Raw genomic sequence first — 27073 nt, forward strand, 5'->3', positions numbered from 1 at the left:
TATCAATTCCAAAATTGTACCCACAGTTCACAAGAGTTTTCTTATACTGCAGATATCCATGACTCACATACATTTTTCATGGCTGCCCATTTGAAATTTGAAAAACAAATCTATTTAGATCTTTGGTAGGATGCATTTAGGTTCCAAACAACCCTCTTCAGAATTTGGCCAGTAATTAGGGGAAGATGCTACCAACTGGTTCCTTGAATAAATACTCCACATTTTAATCTCAGTCCTAAATGTAAAGCATGAATTTCTCACTCAATAACTTTTATTCATCATAAAGACAATTTTATTAAAACAGCAACGTACTATAATTAAAGATTCAAGAAACATTGGTCCAATTTCTAACTTGTTCACTAATTCTTAACAGCTAGCAAAAAGCAAAACAAAAAAATAACTTTATTTTGCTTTTAGACAAACTTGAATTCATGCAGAATCTCTGACCGTCAGATAATATTTTATATTATGTCGTCATCTTTGTCAGGATTTTATTTTTGCTAAAACCAGGTTGGTTGATTAAGTTATCCAAGAGCTAGATCAAAATGACTTTGGCAAACTAATCCAAAAACTGCTTGTATATATTTAAAAAGAAAATAATAATTATGTTTGTATTTTCTTTTCCTACTTCTTTCTGTCAGCTACTATTTTTTAAGTGGAGGAAAAAAAACTACATCTCTTTGCTATATCTCTTTGTCCAAAGTACAAACCTACATGACTAAATATTCCCCCACCCCAATATTTCTCTAGTTGCTCAAAGAAAACATACACTTCCCCTCCCAAAAGGATAATAGCCACAGTTTTTGACAATGTGGATTATTATTATCTTTATAGCTTGCTTTCTAATACAAACTGTCTTCTGAAAGACTTTGAAAAAAAATGGCTTTCAAAAGAGCTGGTAATACTTCTGAAAAAAATATACAACATTTAAACATATATCTAAATAGATATATAACTTAAATAACATGTTTTTGATATAAATATTATGCCATTCCCTCTGAAAATCCTACAAACTTTGAAGGGAATAACACTAAGATTTCCTTCTGATATGGCAGAGCTACCTCAGCAGAAGGTCACCTATAAGTAGGAAAGGCAACTAGACTTTAAGAAAAGATTGTTGAAGAAAAAGCAACGCTAGCTAAAATACTACAGTCCTAAGCCAAGCGAGCCCTATCCAGCGTCTATGTCCATCCCATATGGTTGTAGAGGTTTTGCTTAAGGACACTCAGCCAAGGAAAGTGTAAGTGGACCTCACGTCCAGATTTGGTCTATTTTCCTAGCTGTACATCCTAAAGTGGCCTTCCCTTGCCTGGAAGCAAAGGCACCTTCTGTCATGTCCAAAGGCACGGCCAACTAGCCAACACGTGTATGGCTGTGTCCTCTCAAAGGAGATACCCTTCTCTCATTTCCACAAAAGTGTCCCTGCTAAGACTTTCAATGGTTTCAAGAATTCTCCCACTCATAAAGTGGTTGAAAATTGACTTCCAGCTCACATGTCCCTCGGTCTGATACCATACTTTGAAATGATCAAACTACACTATTTACTTACTTTGCCCCCAGATGTATTTGCATTGTCTATCCCTGGTTTTACATCTTCCTCCAAAGCAAATTCCCTAAAATGGAAAAGCATACTTATTAGCTATGCAATGTCTGCTTTTGTCAGATAACTGAAAAAGTAAATGCGACTGGGAGAACTAGTAGATGAGCACCGTAAAGGCCTTTTATCTTCAGAATTGATTACCAAACATTTAAAGTGGTCTTCCTATTTTGTTAAGATTTTAGTATTTCTTTCTGGCTGATCCACATGAAAAATGGTAAAGATGAAGTAACCTACCTGAACACCATCACATGAATAGCCATCCATTTTATGAATATTGGGGGCACACTGGCAAAAGAAAACAGAACTATGATAAAAATGCACAGCAAAATATTAGGATGAGCTAATCGTTTTAATGTTTTCATTTTAAACATGGAGTGTGATATGTGTTTAGTCTCTTAAAATATCTGAAAATAAAAGCAAAAAACATCAAGAGAAAGTAAAAGGAATTACAATTGATGCACCTTCCCCTAAAAATACTGATTAGAGGCAAAAACAGTTGATTACACAGCAGCAAATAAAAACAATAAGATGCATAGAAAAAAACATAGGTACTAAATTTACAGACCTTGGGTTCGAAGAGCATTTTATGAATTGGACCCCAAAGGCAAGGGAAGTAAAAGCTAAAATAAATGAATGGGACTATATCAAACTAAAAAGCTTCTGCACAGCAAAAGAAACCATCGACAGAATAAAGAGACAACTAACTAAATGGGACAAGATTTTTGCAAACAATGCCTCCGATAAGGGGCTAATATCCAAAATATATAAAAAACCGCATACAACTCAACAACAACAAAAAACAAATAATCCAATTAAAAAATGGGCAGAGGACCTGAATAGACATTTCTCCAAAGAAGATATATAAATGGCCAATAGATATGAAAAAATGTTCAATTCAACATCACTAATCATCAGAGAAAATGCAAATAAAACCCACAATGAGGTATCACCTCACACCAGTCAGAATGGCTATCATCAACAAGACAAACAATAACAAGTGTTGGAGAGGCTGTGGAGAAAAAGGAACCCTCATACACTGTTGGTGGGAATGCAGACTGGTGCAGCTGCTATGGAAGGCAGTGTGGAGGTTCCTCAAAAATTAAAAGTAGAATTACCATATGACCCAGCAATCCCTCTCCTGGGTATCTATTCAAAAATATGAAAATATTTGTTCATAATGATATATGTGCTCCTATGTTCATTGCAGCTTTATTTACAGTGGCCAAGAGATGTAAACAACCAAAGTGTCCTTCTATAGGTGATTGGATAAAGAAGTTGGATATACACAATGGACTACTATTCTGCCATAAGAAAACATGAAATAGTACCATTTGCCACAATATGGATGGATCTTGAGATTATAATGCTAAGTGAAATAAATCAGACAGAAAAAGTTGAGAATGATTTGATTTCACTGATATATGGTATATAAAACTGAAAAAAAAAAAAGAAAGAAAAACAAATGAAGAAACAAAAAGTCAGACACAGAGGGAAAGGGAGGGGGGTGTAGATGAGGGTAAAGGGGATCCAATATATGGTGATGAAAAGAGAACTGACTCTGGGTGGTGAACACACAATGTGATATATAGATGATGTATTACAGAATTGTACACCTTAAATCTATGTATCTTTGCTAACAATTGTCACCCCCAATAAACTTAAAAAAAAACCTCTGATGGTCTGTCTGCCTGGGCTGAGTCCTGTTTCAACCAGCTGAAGAGTCTTTTTGTTTCCTCCTTAACTAAGTAGACAAAACCATATAACCAACGTACTAAAATAGTCACTTAAAAATACATTAAGTCCTCAACATCTTCGATAGGGTCTGTGACTTTAAGCAAAATGATGTATAATAAACCAATTTTACCATACCTTAATTGATATAAACAAGAGTTAAATTCCTAGAGCATCTCATTAATGTTATAACAAAATAACAATGAACAACACACTGTTCTTCGAGGACCTGCTGTATCTCCAATTTATGCTGTTACAACTAATGCAACAAGAACACCTTTGCACATCCATCAATTCATCATACCCTCATCATCACTAAGTGCTAGCTTAGACATGACGCTAATTACAGATAAGAAAGGAACAGAGTTTTACATGAAAAATCTTTAGTCTCTTAGGATGACTATCTTTAAAATAAAGCATTTTTAATGGTTCATGTAGACAGACAACTACCAAATCACTCTTCTCTAGAGGACAAAATATGTAGGCAGTCCTAGCTTTGCATGGCTCTAATATACATGAATTTCAGTTACCAGGGTTTTGTTAAAAATCACTAGCATGTTTCCCCAAAAATAAGACCTAGCTGGACAACCAGCACTAATGTGTCTTTTGGAGCAAAAATTAATATAAGACCCAGTATTATATTATATTATATTATATTATATTATATTATATTATATTATATTACATTACATTACATTACATTATATTATAAGACCAGGTCTTATAGTATAGTAGAATAAGACCGGGTCTTATATTAATTTTTGCTCCAAAAGACGCATTAGAGCTGATTGTCTGGCTAGGTCTCATTTTCGGGGAAACATGGTAGTACCCCAATAACACAGTTCTACTTTCAGTTACCATAATATATTAACTGTGAGTAATTGCATAAAAAACTGCTGGAGCTCTTCAATTAACTTATCACTAGACTCCTAAATAACAGATGCCCATCATGGTGAATAACCCATCTTGTCACTTCTTTCAGACTCAGTGATTAGTCACTTGCCATCTATTTATTCAGTTCATACACAGACAACAAAGTGTGTAGTGTTGTTGTCTCACTGTATTTAGGTGATAACACGTGACATTTTACAAAACTGGATAATCAAAAGAGGGAACTGGCCAACAAAGATGAAAGTGCTGCAAAAAAATGCGGAGTGATGCCACTTGAAAAGAAATTCTCATTGAGTGTAAATGGAGTTACAGAAAAAAATTGCTCACTATGGGAATGTTCATACTCCTGTTCCGCAAAAATCTTCACGTTCACATCTTCAGATCTCTTGGAAGGAGTGCATGACGCTGACAGCAAAAAGGATAAAATGCTAAAAGCTGATCCAAACTGAGAAAGGAGTATGACGATTCAACAATGCACGGACAAGGTGCTCAGTAGGAATCATAAGGTTTGCAACAAGAAGGCGGCCGGCAGTTTCGACTACTCCTGGTAAGTCTTTTACAAAGAAATAAAATACCTTAATTCTCAGTGTTTCTGTTTTAATTTAGTGTGCTAAATAAGTATTAGTTTGTTTTTTCATTTTCCTATTCACTTAAAGCCAATGGTAAGAGAGTATTTAATAGTCCGACCTTTTTTAAAGATCACAGAACAACGGTAGTTTGGTTGCACTGATTACTAGATGACTTCACATGGTTTCAGCTTGCATGCTTGTTTTCATTGTCCTGCACCACTACGCAAAGCGAGGACTGCCTGTGTAGACACTGATCATTTGAAATCGGGGAACCCTTGCCAAAGTTTATCAACTTCCCTATCTTCTCCGTTTACAACCAAATGATATTAAACTCAAAAGCAACTACTAGTAATGGCTAAGGTGATGCAAGCTAGCTCAGATAAGTAAGAGTGGAGACAGAGAGACAGGCTCCTTCCCAGAACCCAATGCTCTGAGGGTCTGTCTGCCTGGGCTGACTCCTGTTTTAACCAGCTGAAGAGTCTTTTTGTTTCCTCTTTCACTAGGTAGACAAAAAGCAAACAAGTTTTACTCCCTACTTAAAACAAAAACATAGCAGTGGAGGCATGCGTGCAGTCTTAGCTTTGGGCAATATGAAGACAAAATTATGCTGAACATCCGCTCAAGCTTCGATTCCTGAAACTTACATTCCTGAAAAATAAAGCGAGGATGAGAGTTGACGTGAAAAAAAGAGATAAGCATCTCGTCCATTTCCATGTCACCTGGGGATCAAGGCACTAAAGATATTCCTACTTGTTCCCATCCAGTTTAGAGTAATTGTTCCGTAAATTACCTGGCTCGAATTTCCTGAGCATGTTTCATGAATATCACAATCATTTACTGCTTCTCGGCACACAGTCCCCATAGGCTGAAACTAAAGTGAACAAAATCAGTGTGTAAAACTGTTGAAGAAAAAAATTCTCACAGTGTCATCTTTGAAAAAACAAAATGAATATTTTTTGGATAGCAATATCTTAAACTATTTTAAGATCATAGTCTGAAAACCACAGTTACTGAATGAAATTTTAATTTAATAGTTTTCAGAGAGAGTTTCTCGTGTACAAAGTAATTTGCATAGTCATCATATAAGTCTTACAATATCTTGCTAAAATAGGATAGTGCTTGATGATACATTCTCCACCACAAGGAAGAGTCAGTCTGAGTTCTAGTAATTTTTCCTTCCAAATAGCTTTTGGATTTACACTTTACCTTTCATTTTTATTGGCACCTTTATCATATTACTCTTTTTTGCCTCATCTGCCAAGAATTTGAAAGTTACATTTTGGGCTGAATTGTTAAAGATAGATTTTCTGGCAAAGCTCTTTCCTCCCATGCTTTCGCTTTCTTCTTTCCTGCCTCATTTTTACATAGGTCTATAGCTTGGTCTTTTATTCTCTTCTAATGTTTCTATGATTTGTATCTGTGCATGGCAGGTTTTTTTGGTCTGTTTTCAACCACCTTAAATATTTCTTGTTTGAGAGTTGTACAAATAAATTTTGAAGCTCACTGGATTTATGAATTACAAGAGTATTCACTAGAATAAAACAGAGACACAAAGTTTTCATCCTTCCCCTCTCCTCTCAATCCCATTCTCTTTTCCTCTTCAAAATGTTGATATTTGGAGGTGGGCCCTACTATGTTTTTATCTGTGTTTACACAAACCCACACATCATTTGGGACAACCCCCGAACTCCTGCAAATTTCAGCTTCTCTCGCTTGTTCACAATCTTCTCAGCAGTCAAGTTTCCTGTTGTTCCTAGAACATGAACAGCACACTGCCATTGCCAATCAGCACCTTTACCGGTACTTTTTAGAAGATCTGAACAAAATTTGTGTTCACTTATTCATTCATTCATTCATTCATTCATTCATTCATTCATTCAATTATTTACTAGCCACTTAAAATGTGCCAGGCACTTTCTAGCCACTTGAGGCTCAATGGAAAACAAAACACAAGAATCCTGCTCACAAAGAACTTACATTTTAGTGGGGGTAAACAGGTCATAAAAATATGGAAATAAGCAAGATCATTTCATTTCATATACTCTGTTTGTCTTCCTCCTTGGGATTGAGGCAAACCACAATTTTAGAACATCTGAGGTAGAAATATGAGCAGGTTTAAGATAGAATTTATATGAGAGTATAAATGGTCCAAGAACTGCCAGTAACTTTTAAGAGGAAGCATGGTGAGGGAGGACTTGCTTTAAGGGCTGAGGTACAGTAGTAAATAAATCAACCCAAACCCCTGCCCTCTCGGAACTTACTTACTAATGAGAGAAGAAAATAATAAACAAGTGAATAAGCAATAGTTTACAGCAGAGGTCCACAAATTATAGTTTGAGGGCAAAATTTGGTTGGCTGCCTGTTTCTGTATAGTTTTATTGGAACACAGCCATGCCCATTCATTTCTGTATTTTCGATGGCTGCTGTCAAAGGCAGAGTTGAATAGCTGACACAGACCTATGACCCACAAAGCCTACACCATTTACTCTCTGGCTCTTTATAGGAAACGTTTGCCAGCTCTGGGATAGATAGTTATTATAAACACACGCAGAAAAACTAGAGATACACAAAGTTTTTCATCTTGTTCTTCTATTTCCCCCTCTCTGTTCACTATCCTGCCTCTGGCTCCCCCAGGAGTCCAGGGTAGGGGCGAGAGTGGGGGTGTGGGGTAGAGAAAATCGCAAAAAAGGATCTTACTTGACTGGGACAGAGGTAACTTATTTTGTGGGAGGGTTAATCATGACAATTTATTGTATGTATTTTAATTTTATTATTTTTACTTGTTCCTTGAAATGATAATATCGCAAAGAGCTGGGTTCTATAAATCAAAGAAAAATGGCATCATCAAATGCATTTTATGGACAGGCAGACTTAAATCACCAAGGATTAACATGAAGATTGGGGATCCCTTGTTAAGGCAGTTGGAAAAGCTGTCAGAATAAATAGTTGAGGCAGCCAAAATGAAAATACATCTCTTTCACCTCTAGTTTAATCTTCCTTTTTTAGAAAATGCTTTCAGAGATCTCTGCCAGGGCCTTTCTTGTCTTAAAAACCTGCCAGAGACATGGTGCTCAAGCGGAAACAACAGAAATAGCTACCAGCAGATCTGGGATGTAAGTGAACATTTATTCCGTTCTGGCTGAATGAACCTATGCAGGTTATTTCACTTCCTTGAGACTGGGATTGTTCAAGTGAAAAATATGGATAATAATGCCGACCCCAAAAGTGTGGTTGCAAGCATCATCTAAGATAGCGGTCTAACCAGGAGTGATTTTGCCCCTGAGGGGACATTTGGCAATATCTGGAGACATTTTTGGTTATCATGACTGGGAGGGGTGGTGCTTGCATGTGGTAGAAGACCAGGAAGCTGCTAAATATTCTACAATAAACAAGACACACCCTCACGACAAAGAATTATCTGGCCCCAAATGTCAATAGTGCCCGCATTGAGAAATGCAGACACAAGACAATATAAATTAAAAGTGCTTACCACTCTCTCTGGCACTCAGTAGATACTTCATATGATAGGTTCATATTCTACCCTGTCTTAACTCTTATACTAAAGTTAATTAATCAGCAAATAATTAGTAAGAGATTGCTGCACAGATTCATTCATTCATGCAACAAATATTTACTAAGAACCTGTACCAAGTACTGTGTTAGTCCTGGGCTCTGCTTCCATAAAATGTACAGACTAAAAGAGGTAGATATTAAACCTCAGAAATAATGTAGACTATTGTACCAGAAGAGAAAAAAGAAATAGGTTTCTTTGAAAAAGGTAAGCCTCAAGTAACTCTTAGTCTTGATGGAAAGGTTTAAATATTTGGAGACAGGTATGAGGATGCTATTGGGAGAATGAAAACAGATAATGTGTTTAAAGATGCATTTTATTAAAAAGAAAAGCATCAAAATAAACATTTGGCAGCAGTTTAATTTATTTAGAATTTACTGCCCACAGTGTCTTGAGATTTATAGATGGAATAATTCTTCTAAAACCAAAATATCATTCTATATGTATATTTGTATCTAAATGTACATTAACATTTTTGATGACTTAAGAAACTATTGGACGAATTGGATGATGGTCAAAAGGTACACACTCTCAGCTATAAGGTAAATAAGTACTGGGATATAAGGTAAAATATGATGCTTATAGTTAACACTGCTGTATGGAATTTTTAAACATTATTAAGGATCCTAAGAGTTCTCATCACAAGGAAAAATACTACTTTTCTTTTTTTTTTTTTTTTGGTATCTTTATGAAATGATGTATAGTAACTAAATTTATTATGGTAATCATTTCACAATATATGTAAGTCAAGTCATTATGCTGTTGTATACTTTAAACTTATACAGGGCTGTATGTCAATCGTATCTCAATAAAACTAGAAAAAACATTTTTTAAAAAGATGCATTTTAAACTCTCATACTCAACACATTAAGGTGTGACCATGTCTAAAAGTATTCCTTTTGGTCCCTCAACAGCTATGCAAGAGATATACCAAGCTGAGAAGCAAGAAAAAGTTCTACTGAATACCTGCTTGGCTTTACAAGAAAGGAAAAACATAATTCAAAGATTAAACACCTAGTATTATTTAATGTACATGCTCCTCAGGGAGGCAGAAGCGAGAGGACAAACTCTGGGAAGGACAAAAGTTCACGCCCTAGCTCCCTGACTTGCTTGGTGTAAGACCCTGGGCAAACTGCTTAACCACTACAAGACTCAGTGTTCTTATCTGTTAGATGGGAATAAAAATAGTTACTATACCTCATCAAATTTTGTGAGGCTCTTGTAAAGCCCCTGGTACTTAATCATTTAACATGTGTTAGGTACTACTATTGTTATTAGAGTATATTTACCAGCCTTAGCAATTTAATCTGATATGTCCTCTTTTCTGTCAATTGGTTAAGAATCAGCATTTATTTACCTTGCACTTTTTACAACAAAGACCATCACTGCATTGAGAGTCTTGAGTCAAGGTGCATTTCTTACAACACTCTGCTCCTTGAAGGACACATTCCTAAGGAATATAAACATTGGCAAAACATCAGAACATGATTATTTTCCTGAAAGCACCAGAATATTTTCTAAAGTAAATGTATAGCTTCACAATAATAATCTTTCTTCCACAAATCTTTTAAAATTTCCAGGCATAACACTTGCTCTGTATGTCTCGGTGTGTGTACCTGGAATGACCCTGAATAACCTTAAAAAATCATCAAAACATCCAGAGACTTACTGCCGGGGTCCCACAGTCACACTCCTCTCCAGTTTCAATGAAGCCATTGCCACACTCAGGGGGATCAAGAAGCTGTGGAATGAAAACCAAAAATATAGAAAAACCAACATTAAAGACCTTATAAGAGACCACAAGGGCCACACCTATACTTCTGGCATATCTGTTAGTTATTCCAAAGTATATTTTTATTTTCCTAAACAGAAAGCATGACTTTCTATAAATTTAGAACTGGGAACTTTAGAACAAAAGTGTCTAATATTATTTCCGGTTCGGATTTAATCATATTTATATATATAACATATATACCAAGTAGGGTCTGATAAATGCCACCAAAATAAAAGATGATCTAGCCATTGATTAAAGCCAAACCAGACTGACTTCTGAAATTTCATTTCCTTCAAACAGGAAGCAAGGGATTTAGAGTCAGAATGTCTGGATTCAAATCTTGGCTCAGCTACTTATCTTGGGCAAACAGCTTGCCATCTCAGAATCCAAGTATTTTAGTATTTAAAACAGGAATAATATTAGCTGCCCATCTACATCACAAATTGTTGTGAGGATCAAGTTCAATTACCTGTGAAAAGCCCTTTATTAATTATATTTCTTTGTGAAAGCTATTTCACTGACAATAAGGAAAACATCACAAAATAACAAATTCATTGATTTATTTAATACAAAATATAGCTCCTCCTATTAATACATTTCTACAGAGAACAGCAATGATAATTTGCCCTAGAGACAGAAGCAGTTTTTGGCCTGTACAAGAGTACATTTTAAGATTTTCACTTTTTAACTCTCCATCGATATTATCATTTGAATATAATTTATCTTGTGATGATAGATAAAATTAGTAAATAGTTGCTATGCTCCACACATATAACAACCATTCAAAAGTTAATCAAAATCTATGTATCATAGAATGAAAGTGAATACACACCTATGAACACACACACACACACACACACGTTCTTAACTAGCTAGAGGGAAAAAGCAAAATGAAATTTAAAAAAGCAACAACAACAACAAAAGAATCCCAACCTAATTTCAAATACTCTCCCCTCTCCAACAAAAGAATCCACTCATCTCTACATTTCATTTTCAGTCGAAAGGAATCATAACAAATGAGAAAGCTTTGAAAGCCAAAACTAAAACTTATCCAGATGAAAAATACTCTTATTCTCTTACTCTGGGTTCAGAATAATCAGTTATTTTGGTAAAAAGACTTGAATTGTTTTTCATTTATAGCAGCAGGAATTTAGTTCAATTATTACTTCTGAAGCTTTTGGAAAGATACTTAAAATCATCAATTCGCTTTTCAGTGCAATGTGATGCATTTCCTAAATTTCACTGGAGTGAACAGAGAACGAAAGCAGGTAAATGATTACAAAAGCAATGCTACATATCGCTGTGGTGCCCAGAAGCATGTCACAGTTCACATACTGAACAAGGAGAAAGCAATCCACTTTAATCTGCAAAGTATTCCAGATATAGGAGGAAGACCTGCCTTCCAGTCAGTAATCAGAGGATGGTCCACAAATTGTGAAAGCCCCTGACAAAGTCTAAGTACGGAAAGACTTTCTCCTTTCCTTCTTGAAGCAGATTTGGTTTTCACACTGAGAAACTTGCCATTTTAATCATACTGCTCATTCTAAACATAGTGGTAGGGAGTGATGAGGAAAGATATGCTTTCCTTTCTACCGGGATGAGCTGTGATTAGGTATCCACGGGGGCAAAAAGCTCACCAAGAAAATGAAAATGAAAGGCAAAATGAAACCATTTTTGTAAGCTAACCTGGAATCATCATTTGGCCAGATAAAAAGAAAATGGAAAATTTTCAGAAAGCACTCTTATTTCTACCTGCTTTCTATTTCCATCAGAATAGTCCCCGAAGCTCAAGATTAAAGCTGACTTTGAAAATGCAGATATTCAGCAAGTTTAGACTATGTACATATAAGCCAAGTTGAAAAACTCTTTTATGAGATCCAATGGTTGAAAATGTGTCTTTATTATACTTTAGAAAGATTAATAACTAGTAACTCTGATCACGCTTATTACCTTAGAAGGTTTGTTGAAAAGGCAGGCGCCACCTCCACTATTTAGGAAGTCATGATACTCTTCAATGTTACACTGGGTGAACTTCTTTGGAAGATAATAGCTTTAAGAGAGAAGAAAAGTAATAGCTGAGTACAATTTTCGTCTCCCTTGTTTGTGTATCAGTCTTAAAATTGAACACTGTCAAAATTATACATTTTCTTAAAAATGAAAAAATAAATTCTACTTATGTACAACAATTACATTTAATCCCTAAGAGTTTTACTCCATCAGTATATTTCCAAATTCTTCATTTGGTGACTAACAGTAACTATGGGTTCTTCATTATGTGCAAACATATTCAAAGGAAACACATACATATTGTACCTGTAATTTTGATTAAAGAGAGTTAGAAATAATTTGTTTTGTAATAAGTCTTTCCTAAATATTACTAGGCTGGAACCCAAACTGCAAAGCATTCTACAAAATAACTGACCTATAATCTACAAATGTGTAAAGGCTATGGAAGTCAAACAAGACAGGTACTGTTTCAGACTGCAGGACGCTAAAGAGACATAAAAACCACTGAAACTCAGGGCCAGTCTTGAATGAGGGCTAAGACTTAGATGATTTTTCTGGTTGTACTGTGGTTTTGTAGGAGGATGCCCTAGTTTGTAGACATGTGTATTAAGGTTTTAGGGGTGATAGGCACCAAGTTAATAACTTATGATTCAGGGACAAAAAGGTTCTTCAAGTTTCAGATTGTTTCACACACACACACAAAAAATGTATACCAAAAAAAGTAATAACATTATAAGAGGTCAATAGAAAAAGAAACTTGACTATAGAGCAATTTTGCAATATGCAATAAAAATCTTCAAAATGAGAAATATCCTTAGATATAGTAATTCTCCTTTTATAAATTTTCTTGAGGATATAATTCACTATGTGTACAAAGATGTCTGAACAAAGATATTTATGGTGGCACAATTTATAATAGCAAATAACATGAAAATAACCTAAATGTTCAATAGTAAAACTGTTAACTAAACTGTGACATATTAATAAAATAGTTATTAATAATCACAGTGTTCAAGAATGAAAACTCAGAAAAATGCTGACTGTACAATGTTAAGTAAAAAAAATGAATAAACAGTTAAATATCCAAAGGGACCCAAATTATATAAAAGAACAATAAAAATGGAAAGAAAAAATACTGGGATTTAAACATTATTTTAACATTGTTTATTTCAACATTAACCATGGTTATCACTGGATAGTGAGAAAAGTGATAAAAATTTTATTTTCTATATTTTTAAAAAATTGTTTTACATTGAGCTTTTATAATAGTGAAAATACAATTAAGATAGTAATCGATAGTTTTTATAACATCTCTCCCATTAGCCTGCAAAGACTATGTTCATTTATATCCCTACTTCCTGAAAGCATAGTGTTTAACGTTTTTTGAATTAATTAATGGAATTGACAATGATTATTTACCCTAAACTCATTTTTCAAGCATTTCATGCCAAACTCTCCAAATAAAGCTGTCTCAGGTTTAAATTCTCTGAACTACTTTACTTCCTTCACTTTACTTTCCTATCAAGTCATACATTTTATGCTTTATTTAAAGATTTGCATACATATATTACTTCCTTTTTTCTTTTCAATGCCAACCCCTCAGCCAATGTTTTTATCACCATACCCATGAATCCATTCTGCATATCTCTGCCAAAGTTATGGAAATTAAATAGGATTTTCTTCAAGTTTCCCATTTATTCTACCAGTCAAAACCTGAGATGGCTTCTACTGTCAAAGAAGAAAGTCACTAATTCTTAAGTGTTGGACCCTTAGAAGTCAAAGCCTAGTTCAGCCTCTGACCTGCAAAGGGCTATCAGAGATCTCAGCCTGGCCCAACCTGCTGCCCATTACACAGCTGGAAGTTCAGCCTGCTCTCCAACACTGACAGGGAATTTCCCTCACAGGAGCAGTTTAGATTTATAGCTTGCTCTTACCTTCACTGTGCCACATCTGACTTCCGACAGTTACAGTCTGTGTTGTTATCTATATCAAATAAGACTAATTCCTCTACTACATCTTCAAATACCTGAAAGCAGATATCATGTATCTCCCTAGGCTCTGCCCCAAACCTTTTTTGCAGTGTAACATATCTATTGTATTCAATGCATTCTTAAAATCTTAATTTTTATAGGAACTTTAAATAGGCCTGGTATTCAGTTCAACAATGCTTTCCAACATTAAGCAGTACAGAGGAACTTCAGAAAGTAGAAATGGGAGGTAATGTACCCATGGGAAATATAAATCCATAATTAGTGCTGTTAGGTGATGTTTGGCACAGATCAAATTATACATAGCATCATACCAGACAATGTTTTATGCAAAGAGCTTTTCCCTTAAATGCATCTACTGTGTTTCCCTGAAAATAAAACCTAGCTGGACAATCAGCTCTAATGCATCTTTTGGAGCAAAAATTAATATAAGACCCGGTCTTATACTATATTGTATTATATAAGACCCGGTCTTATATTATAGTAAAATAAGACCGGGTCTTATATTAATTTTTGCTCCAAAAGATGCATTAGAGCTGATTGTCCAGTTAGGTCTTATTTTCGGGGAAACACAGTATTTGATGTAAGAAGAGTTCCAATGCAAAGAGCTGTACATATCTGAGTGTTGCCATTTGATTTTGGTATTCATTATGCTTAATGCTAGGCAGGTTGTCTATAAAATTTTGTGCTTAATAGTTATTCAGAATAATCAAGTATAATATACTAAATAGCATTTAAAAGACAAGAACCTCTAGCATGAAATTCAGTAATTGTTGGAAAATTACAACTATAAAAAAGGATCTTTTTAATTCCCTCTTATTACTAAACAAAATGTTCAAAGATATTTAAAAATATATATTTAAATATATGATTGCATGTACTTGCCCTCCACCATTTATTTTCCTTGTCATACATATATTGGGAGTTCAACATTCAAATATAATCAATAAATATTTCTTGAAAATCAAGTCTGTACAAGATATTATGGTGTGAAGTCTGACAAAAATATCAATTAGTGTAAGATGTAATCCTCAAAAATGTGCAACTAATTGATGAGGGGAAGTATAGCACATACAGAATTAAATTATAATGCAGGAGTTAAAACTTATAATAAATTTCAAATCACTAGAAACGTGGTTAGATAGAGAAAAATGAAAATTCCAGATGAAGAGGCTGGAATTCTTGAAGAAATCAAGAGGCTGGAAACTCATGTATGAGGTGTGATCAAATAACACGGTGAATGTTTAAATAAAAAGAACTTATTACAGTAAATGACACATTGCCATTAATCCCCTTCAGAATACTCCCCCTCACTGTGAGCATACTTACCCCTTGGTTCTTACCACTTTTTGAAGCAGTTCTGGAAGTCCTCTTTCATGAGTGTCTTTAGTTGCGTGCTCCTGGCTGCCTCGATGTCCTGAATCATTTTGACTTTGGGGAAGAGCCAGAAGTCACACGGTGTCAGATCCAGTGAATAAGGTGGATGAGGACACACCATAATGTTTTTATTTGACAGAAATTGCCATATACCAGAAGCTATGTGTGACATGGAGCATTGTCATGACAGGGGATGATTTATGGTACACTTTAAAACACATCTTCTCTCAAGCATAACTCATACCCAACTGACTGCAGACTGCACCAAATAACTAGAAACTTGTCACACACCATTACTAAGTTTCAACGCACTGCTTCTTATATTGAAGATCCCTGCCTTTCCATTGGATGGCACTCAGCAGCAGCATTCACCATATTTTGTGATCACAACAGAAAGGTTCCATGTCATACATAGCTTCTGGTATGGCAGCTTCTGTCAAATAAAAAGATTACGGTGTGTCCTCATCCACCTTATTCACTGGATCTGGCTTCATGTGACTTCTGGCTCTTCCCCAGAGTCAAAATGATTCAGGACATCGGGGCAGCCACGACAGTGCAACTAAAGACACTCATAAAAGAGGACTTCCAGAACTGTTTCAGAAAGTGGCAAGAACGATGGGGTAAGTGTGTTTGAAGCAAGGGGGAGTATTTTGAGGGAGATTAATGGCAATGTGTCTTTTACGGTAATAAATTTTATTTAAACATTCACTGTATTGTTTGATCACACTTCGTATAATAACGGTTAGCAAACTGATCATGAAAGTGGAAAATAAGATTGCAAATGAGGATGAAGAAAGATTATGGACATTTAAATATTGGGGGAAGGAATTTGAACCTTATCCTTTAGATAACAGAGACTCAACAAAAGTTCTGAGCAGGAAAATAAAATTCACGTGTCTGACACAAATCCAGGTGCCTTACGAGGATAATGGAGAAACTGTGCCCTATACAGTCAATGAACTAGAACTATATATTATCAGCATGGATAAATATAACAAATACAGAGTTGATCAAAAAAACAGGTCACAGAAGAATACATATAGTATGAGGCCTTTCACATAAACTGAAAATATGCAAAGCAATGCTGTATAGTACTTCAACACAAATACAAACACATACAATAAAAGTATCAAAAAGGATCTGTGATGATATTAACCAAATTCAAGATGGTTACCTTGGCTGGACCTGGGGACCAATAAGAGAGAACACAAGGCGGATTTAATTATGCAGGCAGTTTATTTTTTGTGTGTTGTTTTTTTTTTTTTAAGCAGGGTGATAGTTATACAAGTGTTCATTCTTTTACTCTTTATACCTTTTTTTGATTGTGATGGCAGTGGAGTTCCGAAAGGGAGAAAGAGAGCCTGAAAGCTGCCTGAGTATCTGGCATGTTACTGAAACAAACGCCCAAGATGATACAAGTTTAAAGTAAGATGGTAATGATAAGCTTGGCATGAAAGGAATGGTTGTGCACTAGAAAGAATGGAGGATAAGTACCCGATCATGTGTGATGGGTAGGACAGTAAAAAAATGAAAACCTTTCTCAGGAGAGTAAATGTGACAACTCTTCCCACTTCTTGTTCAGTGACACACCACTGGTAGCTGGAAATCAATCTTTGTAGTATTTGCACTATATGTTTCTACATATGGTAGAAGGCTGCTGGAAATCTGAGAAGCTGCAAATCTGGGCTCTTTTGTTTTTGTTTTTGAGAGACAACTTAGCAGCACACTAGTGTTTATAACCCATTTATCAGAATTGAGAAAGATAAAAAGGGAGCTAGTATGTAAGCCATCAAGAACAAAGTTTTTTCTCATTTCCCGCCTAGAATCAATGTTAAAAAAGTCTTTGATCTACTAGCTTTATAGACATCAATTGTTTTCATAAAGAAGAGATTCTTTTGTGAAAAATACTTGCATACAAAGCCACTGAGAAAATCTACTTCTGATTTTCTCTTAAATGTCTGGGGTGAGGTTCCATGCACTAAGTTTCTGAGTGTCATATTCTTAGACAGACAATAGTATAGCGGGGAAAGGAAAAGTGAATTATTTTCAAATAGAAGTGGCTCACCCAGTGTCTCCCATTATGCATCCAGACCACGTGTCCTCACATTTACATTCACCTAAGAAAAAATGAATACACATGACTTATTACAAAGTAAAACCAGGTGCGTTAGAGTAGTTCCTATTTTTAAAAGTGTATTTTCACTCGGGCCCTATCAAGATTATATAATTTTTACTAAACTTAAATCTTTCGCTATTTCAACAAGTGGTCCTATCTTTAAAGCATTCACTTAAGATGGCTTAAATAAAATACAATCAAATGCCAATAAAATAGTGATATACCACTACAGGATACTGGTTTCATAAGCATTTATGGGAATTCTAACAACTTCCTGTTCATTTTAAAAAGCTTCTACACCAAGGCTGGTAGAAGGCAGTATAGTAAATTGGTTAGGCTTCAGAATCGGACACCTGGGTTCAATACCTGGGCTTATCAATGTAATCTTGTGTAATCTTGGAGACATTCCCTTTAAGATCTAGTCATCTTATCTGTAAAATGGGGCTAATAATGTATTTCTTGCAGGATTATCTAAAGAATTAAATGAGCATCTAGATGTATTAATAGATAATACTGGCACTCAATTGTCTGTCATATAATGAGTACTCCATAAATGGTAATCATTATTAATATAAAAACATATTTACAATATTCATTATTAAAATAATAAAATAAACATTGTTATAATCAACTTACTCAACATACATAGTGTTTAACCATTCTTGGTGAAGTAAGTTAGGAAAAATATATTCTTCATAGATGCTAAACCTAACATATTTTACTAGGTCCATATTTTACTAAGCCGTTTATCAGGTCTGATCCAACCTGGCAGGCAAATTCAACCTCTGTGTCCATATTAAGTGATGGTTTAAATAAACCATAATAAAACAGAATATCTTAAAACTATATGCCCATGACTCTGACCATTTAAAATTACCAAACTGAGCTTATTTTATCCCTTTTTAAGTAAAATTCAACTATGAATTTATCATCACATAGCTATAAATAGTTATTACACATGGATAAATTTTAATCTGCAATGTAATTATTACCTTGTATTACTTTTGAAAAAATTATTTTGTGCCCTGGCTACTTATCTTATACTATCACCCAAACTCTTTTGATCAAGCAACTGAATTAAAGAATCTCATTCTCCAAAATATTTTACAGATAGTCTTTTTAAAATATAATTAAACCACACATGTACTTAAACTTACCACTTGCTAACTTTCTTTTGTCTGAGATAATACCAATATTATGGGCTAATGACTGGGCAAGAGTAACTGCCATTAAATCAGTTTTCCCAAACTGAAAAACAAAAAAAAAATTAAATACGTGTAAATGCAAATTATTCTTTATTTAAGATGGGCCAGAGAAAAAAATTCACAATATAATTGAAAATAAGTAATTTCTAAGCATTTCGTTTATCACAGTTTGAACACACAATAGCTGGTGCTGAACTATTGAGCATTTGGAAAGAAGTGGTAAGAAATAAATTAGTGTTTGATTAAGTCTTACAGGGAAAACTAGAAGCCAGGGAATCATCAACTTTTGGGTTTGGAAAGTTAAATTTAATTCTGAGTGCAAATTTCACCAGTGACTTTTCTAAAAAACTTAGTACTTGCATATAATTAAAACAGTTTTTTCGATAATAAGATAAAAATAAATATGCAAATTATATGGAACTTGTTCATGCTTGTGTGTCCACTTGTACTCTGAAATTTCCCCAAATTGAATAGAATATGGCTCAGAAAATGAACGTTATGAGTAATAGGAAATAGTGTTGATCTTTGGCCAAAAGTAACTTGAGAAGACCTAGGGATATTTTTTTCAATATATAGCCTCCCAAAGATTCAAGTATTTTTCTCTTAGATCACTTCCATCAGGCTTAGTTCCTTAGGAGTAGAAGGAACCCTTTGAAAAGACTAAGACTGTATTTTTCTCCAAAAATTTGCCAAATATCAAAGAAGGAAGAAATTTCTAATTCGGTTGTTAGGTAGTCAGCTGATGCTTCTGGAAATTACCCAATTATCTGGAAAATCAAAGGGAAACAGGGCCTTATTGTCAGTGAAGCTAAAAGTGAAGACTTTTCTCCATATATCTATAAGTAGCTAAATATGGAAATCACTCTAAGTTAGAACATGAACAGAATGAGCAGATATTATCTTGTTATTATTTCCCTATTCTGTCCTCTGGCAATTTACAGTAACCACATTGGTTGTTAATAAAACAACCTAACAACTAGAAAATGTGGAATACTGAGAAATTATCTCTTAAATATTAGGAAAACATTTTCAGCCATCATACCACTTTGTACTGTACAGATGTTCACACCTACTTCATTCACGCCTCCTCCTTTCAGCAACGAGCAAATCCCACCAATATAAGCTGCCCCGCTCCGGCTACTCTCAAATTGACTTCCCCTTTCAGAAAAGGAAATGAAAAATACTTACTGCTCACAGTTCAAACATCATAGCACCTCTCATTATTAATTTACCACATTAATTTTCTCAATGCACATAACATTTGTATACTATTTATTCCTAAGTTAAGGGAGGAATGTGAAAATTGTTTACACATATAACCAAAGAAAAAGGTTTCTGAGGGATGTTTCCCACATAATCAATAAATATCTTCAAGAGAATTATATCTATTAAAAAAAGAAGTACTAATATGTTGTAATCTGAAAAGGATACAAAATCATTTCTGTGGTATTTCTGCCAAAAATGCATAACTTGAATCTCATAATGAGAAACTATCAGCAAGTCCCACAATAAGGAACGGTCTATAAAATAACTGGCCTACACTCTTCAAACATGTTAAGTTCAAAATAAACAAAGAAATACTACAGAAATCTTTCATATTAAAGAAGTCTACAGAGACATGACAGTTAATGCAATGTGTGATCCTGTATTGGATCCTAGATTTAGGGAAGGGGAGAATTGGCTATAAAAGACATTATTGAGACAATTGGTAAAATTTGAATATAAACTATATATTAAAATATTGCATCAATGTTAAATTTTCTGTTTTTAATCATTTGCTATAGTAAAAAAATGTCTTAAGTATTTAGTACTAAAGGCCCAGTAGATAATCATCTCCAAGTTACTATCAAATGGTTCAGGGAGAAAAAATCGATAGCTGGGTAGATAAAAGTAAGGGAAGGGGGTAAGTGGGATAGAAGGAAAGAAATAAAACAAATGGGACAAAATATAAACAATTGATGAATCTGGGTGAGGGGCATAGGATATTTCCTTGTAGTATACTTGCAACTTTTGTGTAAATTTGACCCCCAAAATGTACACTTTTAGTTCCATTTATAATTTTCTTCAACAGCTCTGACTTAAAATGATCGGTTTTTAAAGTGCTACAATATATAACTTGCTATTACATCAAATACGCATGTTACCCAACAAAAATTTTTTAAACATATAGGAGTAAGAAAAAATAAAAGATAAACTCTGAAAATACTAAGCTCTCACCTTAAAGCAAAAACAAAGATAATGTTAACTTTTAAAAGACAGCAACTTTAAAAAATGTAATTAATCTGTTAAGAATACCTTTATGAACATTAACTGTATTTTTACTCGGTTAATGCTCTGATTAAATATCTTGAAAAATTAAATGAAATACACATGCAATAATAAAAATTAACCTTCTTAAATTTTCAGGATAATTTCGAACAATTTATACTCTAAAACTTTTGCCAAATGTATCTTCCCTGTCAAATCCTAACTGTGCTATGCAGTAAAATGGACACAACTCAGTCACAAGTCATAGAGCATACAATATGGAACCAAAAAAAGTAATAAATCATTACAAAAGTTACGTACGAAAAAAGGTGAACTGCATCACTTTTCTCTTTGATAAAATCTCTCCTGTATTTCATAAACTCACGTAGGGTGATCAGTGGATTTTCAGATATGGCAAACTTGTTGTCAGCTGCCCAGGTTTCCATGGCAACCAATACTATCCTTGTCTTAAGTTGGTCTTTATATATCTATAGAACATTAACAGAATATTAACAAAATGAATACACCAGCTGTACATGTGGTAAAATCAAGTGATTTATGAACAGGACTACAAAGCTCCTTTTACGGAAACTGAGTTTTAGTAAAATGTAAGAAACTTCATTGTTTTTAAGGAGATAATTGTTTTTCTAATTTACATGCATTTACCTTGAGTAAGAGAATCAAATTGTTTATCAATTAACACCCAAAGAACAGAGCACCTGTTGGAAACACAAGATCACTTTTGGACCAACATTTGCACCCTTATTCAAGGCTCTCCCTGAGGCCACCTTCTGGAACCTAGACAAAGAAGCCATCCGTTCTTCAGTTCCCGTGGCAAAAACGGAACAATAGAAACTCTCTAGGAAACAATTTCTAAACAACCATACTGGCCCTAATTAAACTCATGGAGAAGGTACTGGCACTGCCTTGTCAGGGAAGATTTGGAAAGTAGGTACAGTAGAATTATTTAGTTGCATCGTTCCCATAGCACCGGGCACTCTTACAAAAGGCACAACTCATAGACTGTTTCTCCATTGGTGGAGTACACAGTATCTTTGTTAGGGGCTGTGACTCAACCTTTTCTTTTCCAATGTGAAAAATACAGGAAGGAATTTCAGGCATAAATCTGTGGGCAACTCTGACCACTTCCTTTTATCACCTTCCCATATAGAGATCAAAGTCAATAAAGTCAATTACAAGGTTACCAGGGACTTATGGGACAACTTGGTCAAGTGTAATTTGGAGTAATGAATATGTAAGAGCCATATTATCTGTTCTGTTAGTAATCAGGAGATAAAATTCCTCTATGACAATACTGAATCGGGTTGATACTTACTAAATCTGCCATGTTCACCACAGATTTCGCATACGTATTGGTATGTACAACTGAAAGCCGATGTTTTTTGAACTGAAAGCAAAAGAAAACAAGTGAAGGGCTTTCAGAGTCATCAGCAATAATCACCTCAGCAGAGAAAGCATGGTATAACTGCAAGTTCTCTAAGGATGTGTAAAAAATGTAAGAATTGAGACCTAGTCCTTTATATACTGCGTAGTCTGAGGCAAGGTGCTTAAAAGTTGGAGCCCTCAGTTTAGTCATCTGTGAGATAAAGTACAAAATACCTGTTCTGTCCCATTAACAAGTTTATTTCTGTCACAGGATTATTATTCAAAATGATAAAACATATGCATGTTATCTATGAATTACAAAACATACAAATACTGGTACATCAAAGTCAGAAAAAATGAATGTGAATACTGCTAAAAGTATAAAAATCTGTTAAGTTCTACAAGGCTTATTCAGTAAGGAGAAGAAAGCCCTAAGGGTCACAAAGAGGTAGCTTATAGGCTAGATGTGGATCACATATATCTCTTGTTCGGCCTCAATGCTACTATAAAAATCAGGAAGTGCCACATGATACCTGATTTCTGGCTTCACTGGAAATTAGCAGCCCCACATGGTAATAACTGGTAAGTGCTGCGAAGCAGCTGCTCCAATTAAACAGGCTATGTGATTTCCCTTTCACCACAGGCCTCACCCTGCCCTATTGTTTATACCCAGTTCCATTTATTTGCATTATCTGTCTAAAGATGTCTACAGACATCTGAATTTGTGATATCCTAAAATGTCCAAAATTATGTTTTTGCAAGTTATTCTCATTCTGTAAAAAAATCTCAGGAAACAGTAACAGTCACTGAATTCAAAAAGCTAGACAGATAAAACTCAGTCTTAGCCTGAACAAGGAAGAAGCATTCAATCTTGGTTGTACTATCATTAACAAAAATTAAAACTAATATTGCTTGTTTAATTATATGTAAATAAATGACACAATTTCCCTCAAATAAATCATTCAAAGTAAATCCAAAGGTACTTGCACCTGAAATTAAGTAAAATTCAGCAATGTGTACCAGATGGTTTTTAGTTCAAAACCATGGTTACATGGAACAATTAGCATTGTAACACAGTGCTGTGCTGCAACAATAACCATACTGACTGAAATACACCCACGAATTTAATATACACATGAAGTGAATTAACAAAATAATCGACAACAAAAACGGAAGTTTCACTAGGTTCTTATCCTAAAATTCTTCACTGCTTGGCTCTATAAGCTTTTCCTGTATAGCTTTACTACATAACAAAACAGAAATAGAAAAAAAAAACTGTTTTTCTTTTATTAGGATAAAGCTGTACAAACTACAGTGTCACATTATTGGTGCCTTGCTTACTTTTTCAATATAAAATGAAGTTCCCTTTTTTTTTTTAAACCTTGCCGTTTCAGTAAGATCAGATATTAGGCCCCATATAAATCAAGTAAATCCAAAGACCTGACATTATGAGTCCCAGAAATATTTTTGGAACTTCACAAAATACCGTTTGTTACTTTTACCTAAGATGTTTCCTAGTTGCAGGTTGCTGATGGGTAACAAATATGTTTGCTTACGTAAATACCTTCTCTAGGTTACAACTTTATGGGTGCCTTTCTTCTAAACATATTTGTGCACCCACCACTTTTACCCTAGGCACAAACAAGTCCAAACAACAAAAATTTCAGCAAATCTTACCATGAGATGATCGTTCACAATCATTAGTTCAATATATTTTGTTTCTTCCTCTACGTTCCGAGGATGCCGATGAAGCTGCAATATAGTAAAGGAAATAGCACCTAAACAAGCTTGCTGAACTCGGCTGTGAAAAACTAAACAAACATATTATACATTAGCTCTTCAGACCTTATTCCTTTCACAGCTGAAAGCCTGTACCCCCTATCTCCATGCCTGGCAACCACTTTTCTACTCTCTGTTTCGACGAGTTTGACCTTTTTTTTTAGATTCCACATGTAATATCATACAGTAATTCTCTATGTCTGGCTTATTTCACTTCACGTAATGCCCTCTAGGTTCATCCATGTTATCACAAAGGACAGAATTTCCTTCTTTTTTAAGGCTGAATAATATTCCATCACACACACACACACACACACACACACACACACACACACTATGCTACATTTTCTTGATCCATTCATTCACTGATGGACATTGACAATACTATACTGTATAACTTAAATTTGCTAAAAGAGAACTTCAATGGTCTCACCAAAAAAAAAAAAAAAAAAAGGCAAATATATGAGGTGATGGATGTGTTAACTCCATAGGGGAATCCTATCACAATGTATATCAAATCATCCTGTTGTACACTTTAAATATCTTACAATTTTATTTGTCAATAAAACCTCAATAAAGCTGAAAATGTTTTTAATAAAAAACTAAAATATATGGGAGAAATAAAACAAAATTTCCCTTTATTCATTTAGTATTTTTTTTCATTTTTATCAATTTACTTAGTTTTTGAGTAAGCAATAAATTAACATGGTTCAAACATTTAAAAATTATAAAAAATATATAAGGTGAGTCTTCCTCTCACCTTTGTTACCCGTCTACCTAGTTGTTACCCTTCCCCCACAATGTGTAGTTACTGGTTTCTTCCAGAAATATTTATGCATATAAAATCAAACATGAAATATATTTTATTTTGCACTTCCATTTATTTCACTCTCTTTGGTATCAGGCTTTCTTTTTTTTAATTTAACAGTATATCTTGGAGATTGTAACAAATGGTTTAATTTAAGTTCCTGAGAATCTCTGAGAGGTCTAAGGGGAGTTGAATGATTGGCACCTTTTATTCCATTATCTCCAAATTGAGACATGCCCCATCCTATGATAGGGTTCTAGGGGTCCCCCAAACGATACAGGAGATTTGTTAGGATAGTTTTGAGAGCTCCCAACAGTCTTGAGTTATCTAGCGCAGCTATATCTGTCTATTCAACAATGAATTTTCTCCACCTTCCAAGTCATGACCAATGAATGCTACTGGCAAGAGCCACTAAGGCAGCCATGCCCCTCTGTTGTCTACAGTTGGTCTATAACAATCTTTAACAAGATCTGCAAAATCTTTTTCCTTTATGCCACAATTTCACACACATTTTTTTCAACAAATCTTTTGTTCACTTGGCCATTTTTGTGATGAGGGTATCCAATCAAAACTAAATTGATCATGAATGTGTGTTTTGAGTACTGCATTTCAAAAAAAACTAAAAGAAAATTCTGCCACATGGATTTTTGTTTCATTGCTAACACATTACCAAAGTTAAAAACAAAACAAAACAAAACCACTTTTTTCCCCCAAAAAAATCTCTTATACCAAGCTGATGGGGAATCACAGACTCTAATTTTGTGTTTGGAAACCAAAAAATAACATAAACTGCATCCAGTGACAAGAGTCTCTAAAAATGGATGTTTTGGGGCTGTAACTGCCTTGTTAATTGTTGAAGAGACCTGAACCTTCCCAGTTAATACAGTAGCATTTTTAACAAGTCTCAACATTTTCTTAATGTCAGAGAGGTGCCGTCATGACCACACAGTTTGCTACCGCTTCGCCTCCATGGATCCACAGGTTTCTCAGAGAAGTCAAGGGTTTGTCTGCTCAGCATATGACTGAATATTGCAGGTGTGTATGACGAACATCAAGGATCATGTCCACAGAAAATTATCCTATTCTCTCAGCTCATAACTCATGAAATAAATACTGTTTCAAATGAAACCCTGATGGCAATTATTTGTATCTATTAAATTGGTCCTCACTATATATGTATATTCCCAAATTATATAAAGCTCATGGTAGTAATTCATGAAACACAAGGGCTTCTGAGAGGCAGTATATAGAGCATATGTGGTTATAAGAACCTCTCTGAGACCAGATTTCCTAGGTCAGAATCTCAGCTATGCCATTAAGCACTCCAATGTGACCATGGCAAGTTATCTAGGCCTCCTATATTTCAATGTCCTTATCAGTAAAATGTGGATAATACTAATACCTTCCTCATAAGATTACGATGATGATGAAATGTGTTGATACAATTAAAATTCTTAGAACAAGGCCAGACACATGGTAAGTCTCCATAAAATTTAGCAAGTATTATTCACATTAGAAATCTGTCTGTAAACATTTTATTTCATATTTATTAAACATATTTTAAAAAGAAAATATCTGTTTCCTTCCATTACATATCTATTTATCTCATCCTGTGTTTTTATGCCACATACACACTCACAACAATCACCACCATCGCAATGGTGATAATAACTTAATTTTGATAACCAGAGTTCTTATTTTGTCTGAACCATTTACCAGCTCCATAATTCTGCATAAGTCATTTTCACATTTCAGAGCCATCATTTCTTTTCCTGTGAAAGAGGAATAATAGTACCTACTTCCTGGGGTTTGAAGCCACTGTACAAACAGTTGTTATTATAAGTTCAAGATCCACTGAACATTCATAAAGGAGACATCTTAGTTTTATATTCCAGAATCCAAAAGAGCTCAAGTATCACATTTGCATTTTGCAGTTTCAAAACCTGACAGATTCGCTCTTAAGGCAGTATCTTTAAAAGGATAAACACAAAGATAGGTACCATACAAGTAACTTTCATGATGTG

The 27073-nt window shown here is 34.6% G+C and overlaps 1 protein-coding gene across 22 annotated transcripts in view; it reads right to left on the bottom strand.

Annotated features, from left to right (window-relative positions):
- The window catches only part of ADAM22 (ADAM metallopeptidase domain 22), a 230886-nt gene that overhangs the window by 36838 nt on the left and 166975 nt on the right, over positions 1-27073 (bottom strand). For all 22 annotated transcript variants that reach the window (XM_019716319.3, XM_074340696.2, XM_019716291.3 and 19 more), the window contains exons 9-20: positions 24140-24214; positions 22413-22484; positions 21398-21564; positions 19903-19987; positions 18782-18872; positions 17574-17625; positions 12087-12186; positions 10032-10103; positions 9720-9812; positions 5582-5662; positions 1835-1885; positions 1550-1613 (exon numbers count right to left, since the gene is read on the bottom strand). In XM_019716319.3, coding sequence (XP_019571878.2) covers positions 1550-1613; positions 1835-1885; positions 5582-5662; positions 9720-9812; positions 10032-10103; positions 12087-12186; positions 17574-17625; positions 18782-18872; positions 19903-19987; positions 21398-21564; positions 22413-22484; positions 24140-24214 — 1003 coding nt within the window. The remainder of the gene's footprint in view (positions 1-1549; positions 1614-1834; positions 1886-5581; positions 5663-9719; positions 9813-10031; positions 10104-12086; positions 12187-17573; positions 17626-18781; positions 18873-19902; positions 19988-21397; positions 21565-22412; positions 22485-24139; positions 24215-27073) is intronic.

This window comes from Rhinolophus sinicus, chromosome 4 (assembly GCF_057876585.1).
Source record: "Rhinolophus sinicus isolate RSI-liver-muscle chromosome 4, RSI-T2T, whole genome shotgun sequence".
NCBI classification, from domain to species: Eukaryota; Metazoa; Chordata; class Mammalia; order Chiroptera; family Rhinolophidae; genus Rhinolophus; species Rhinolophus sinicus.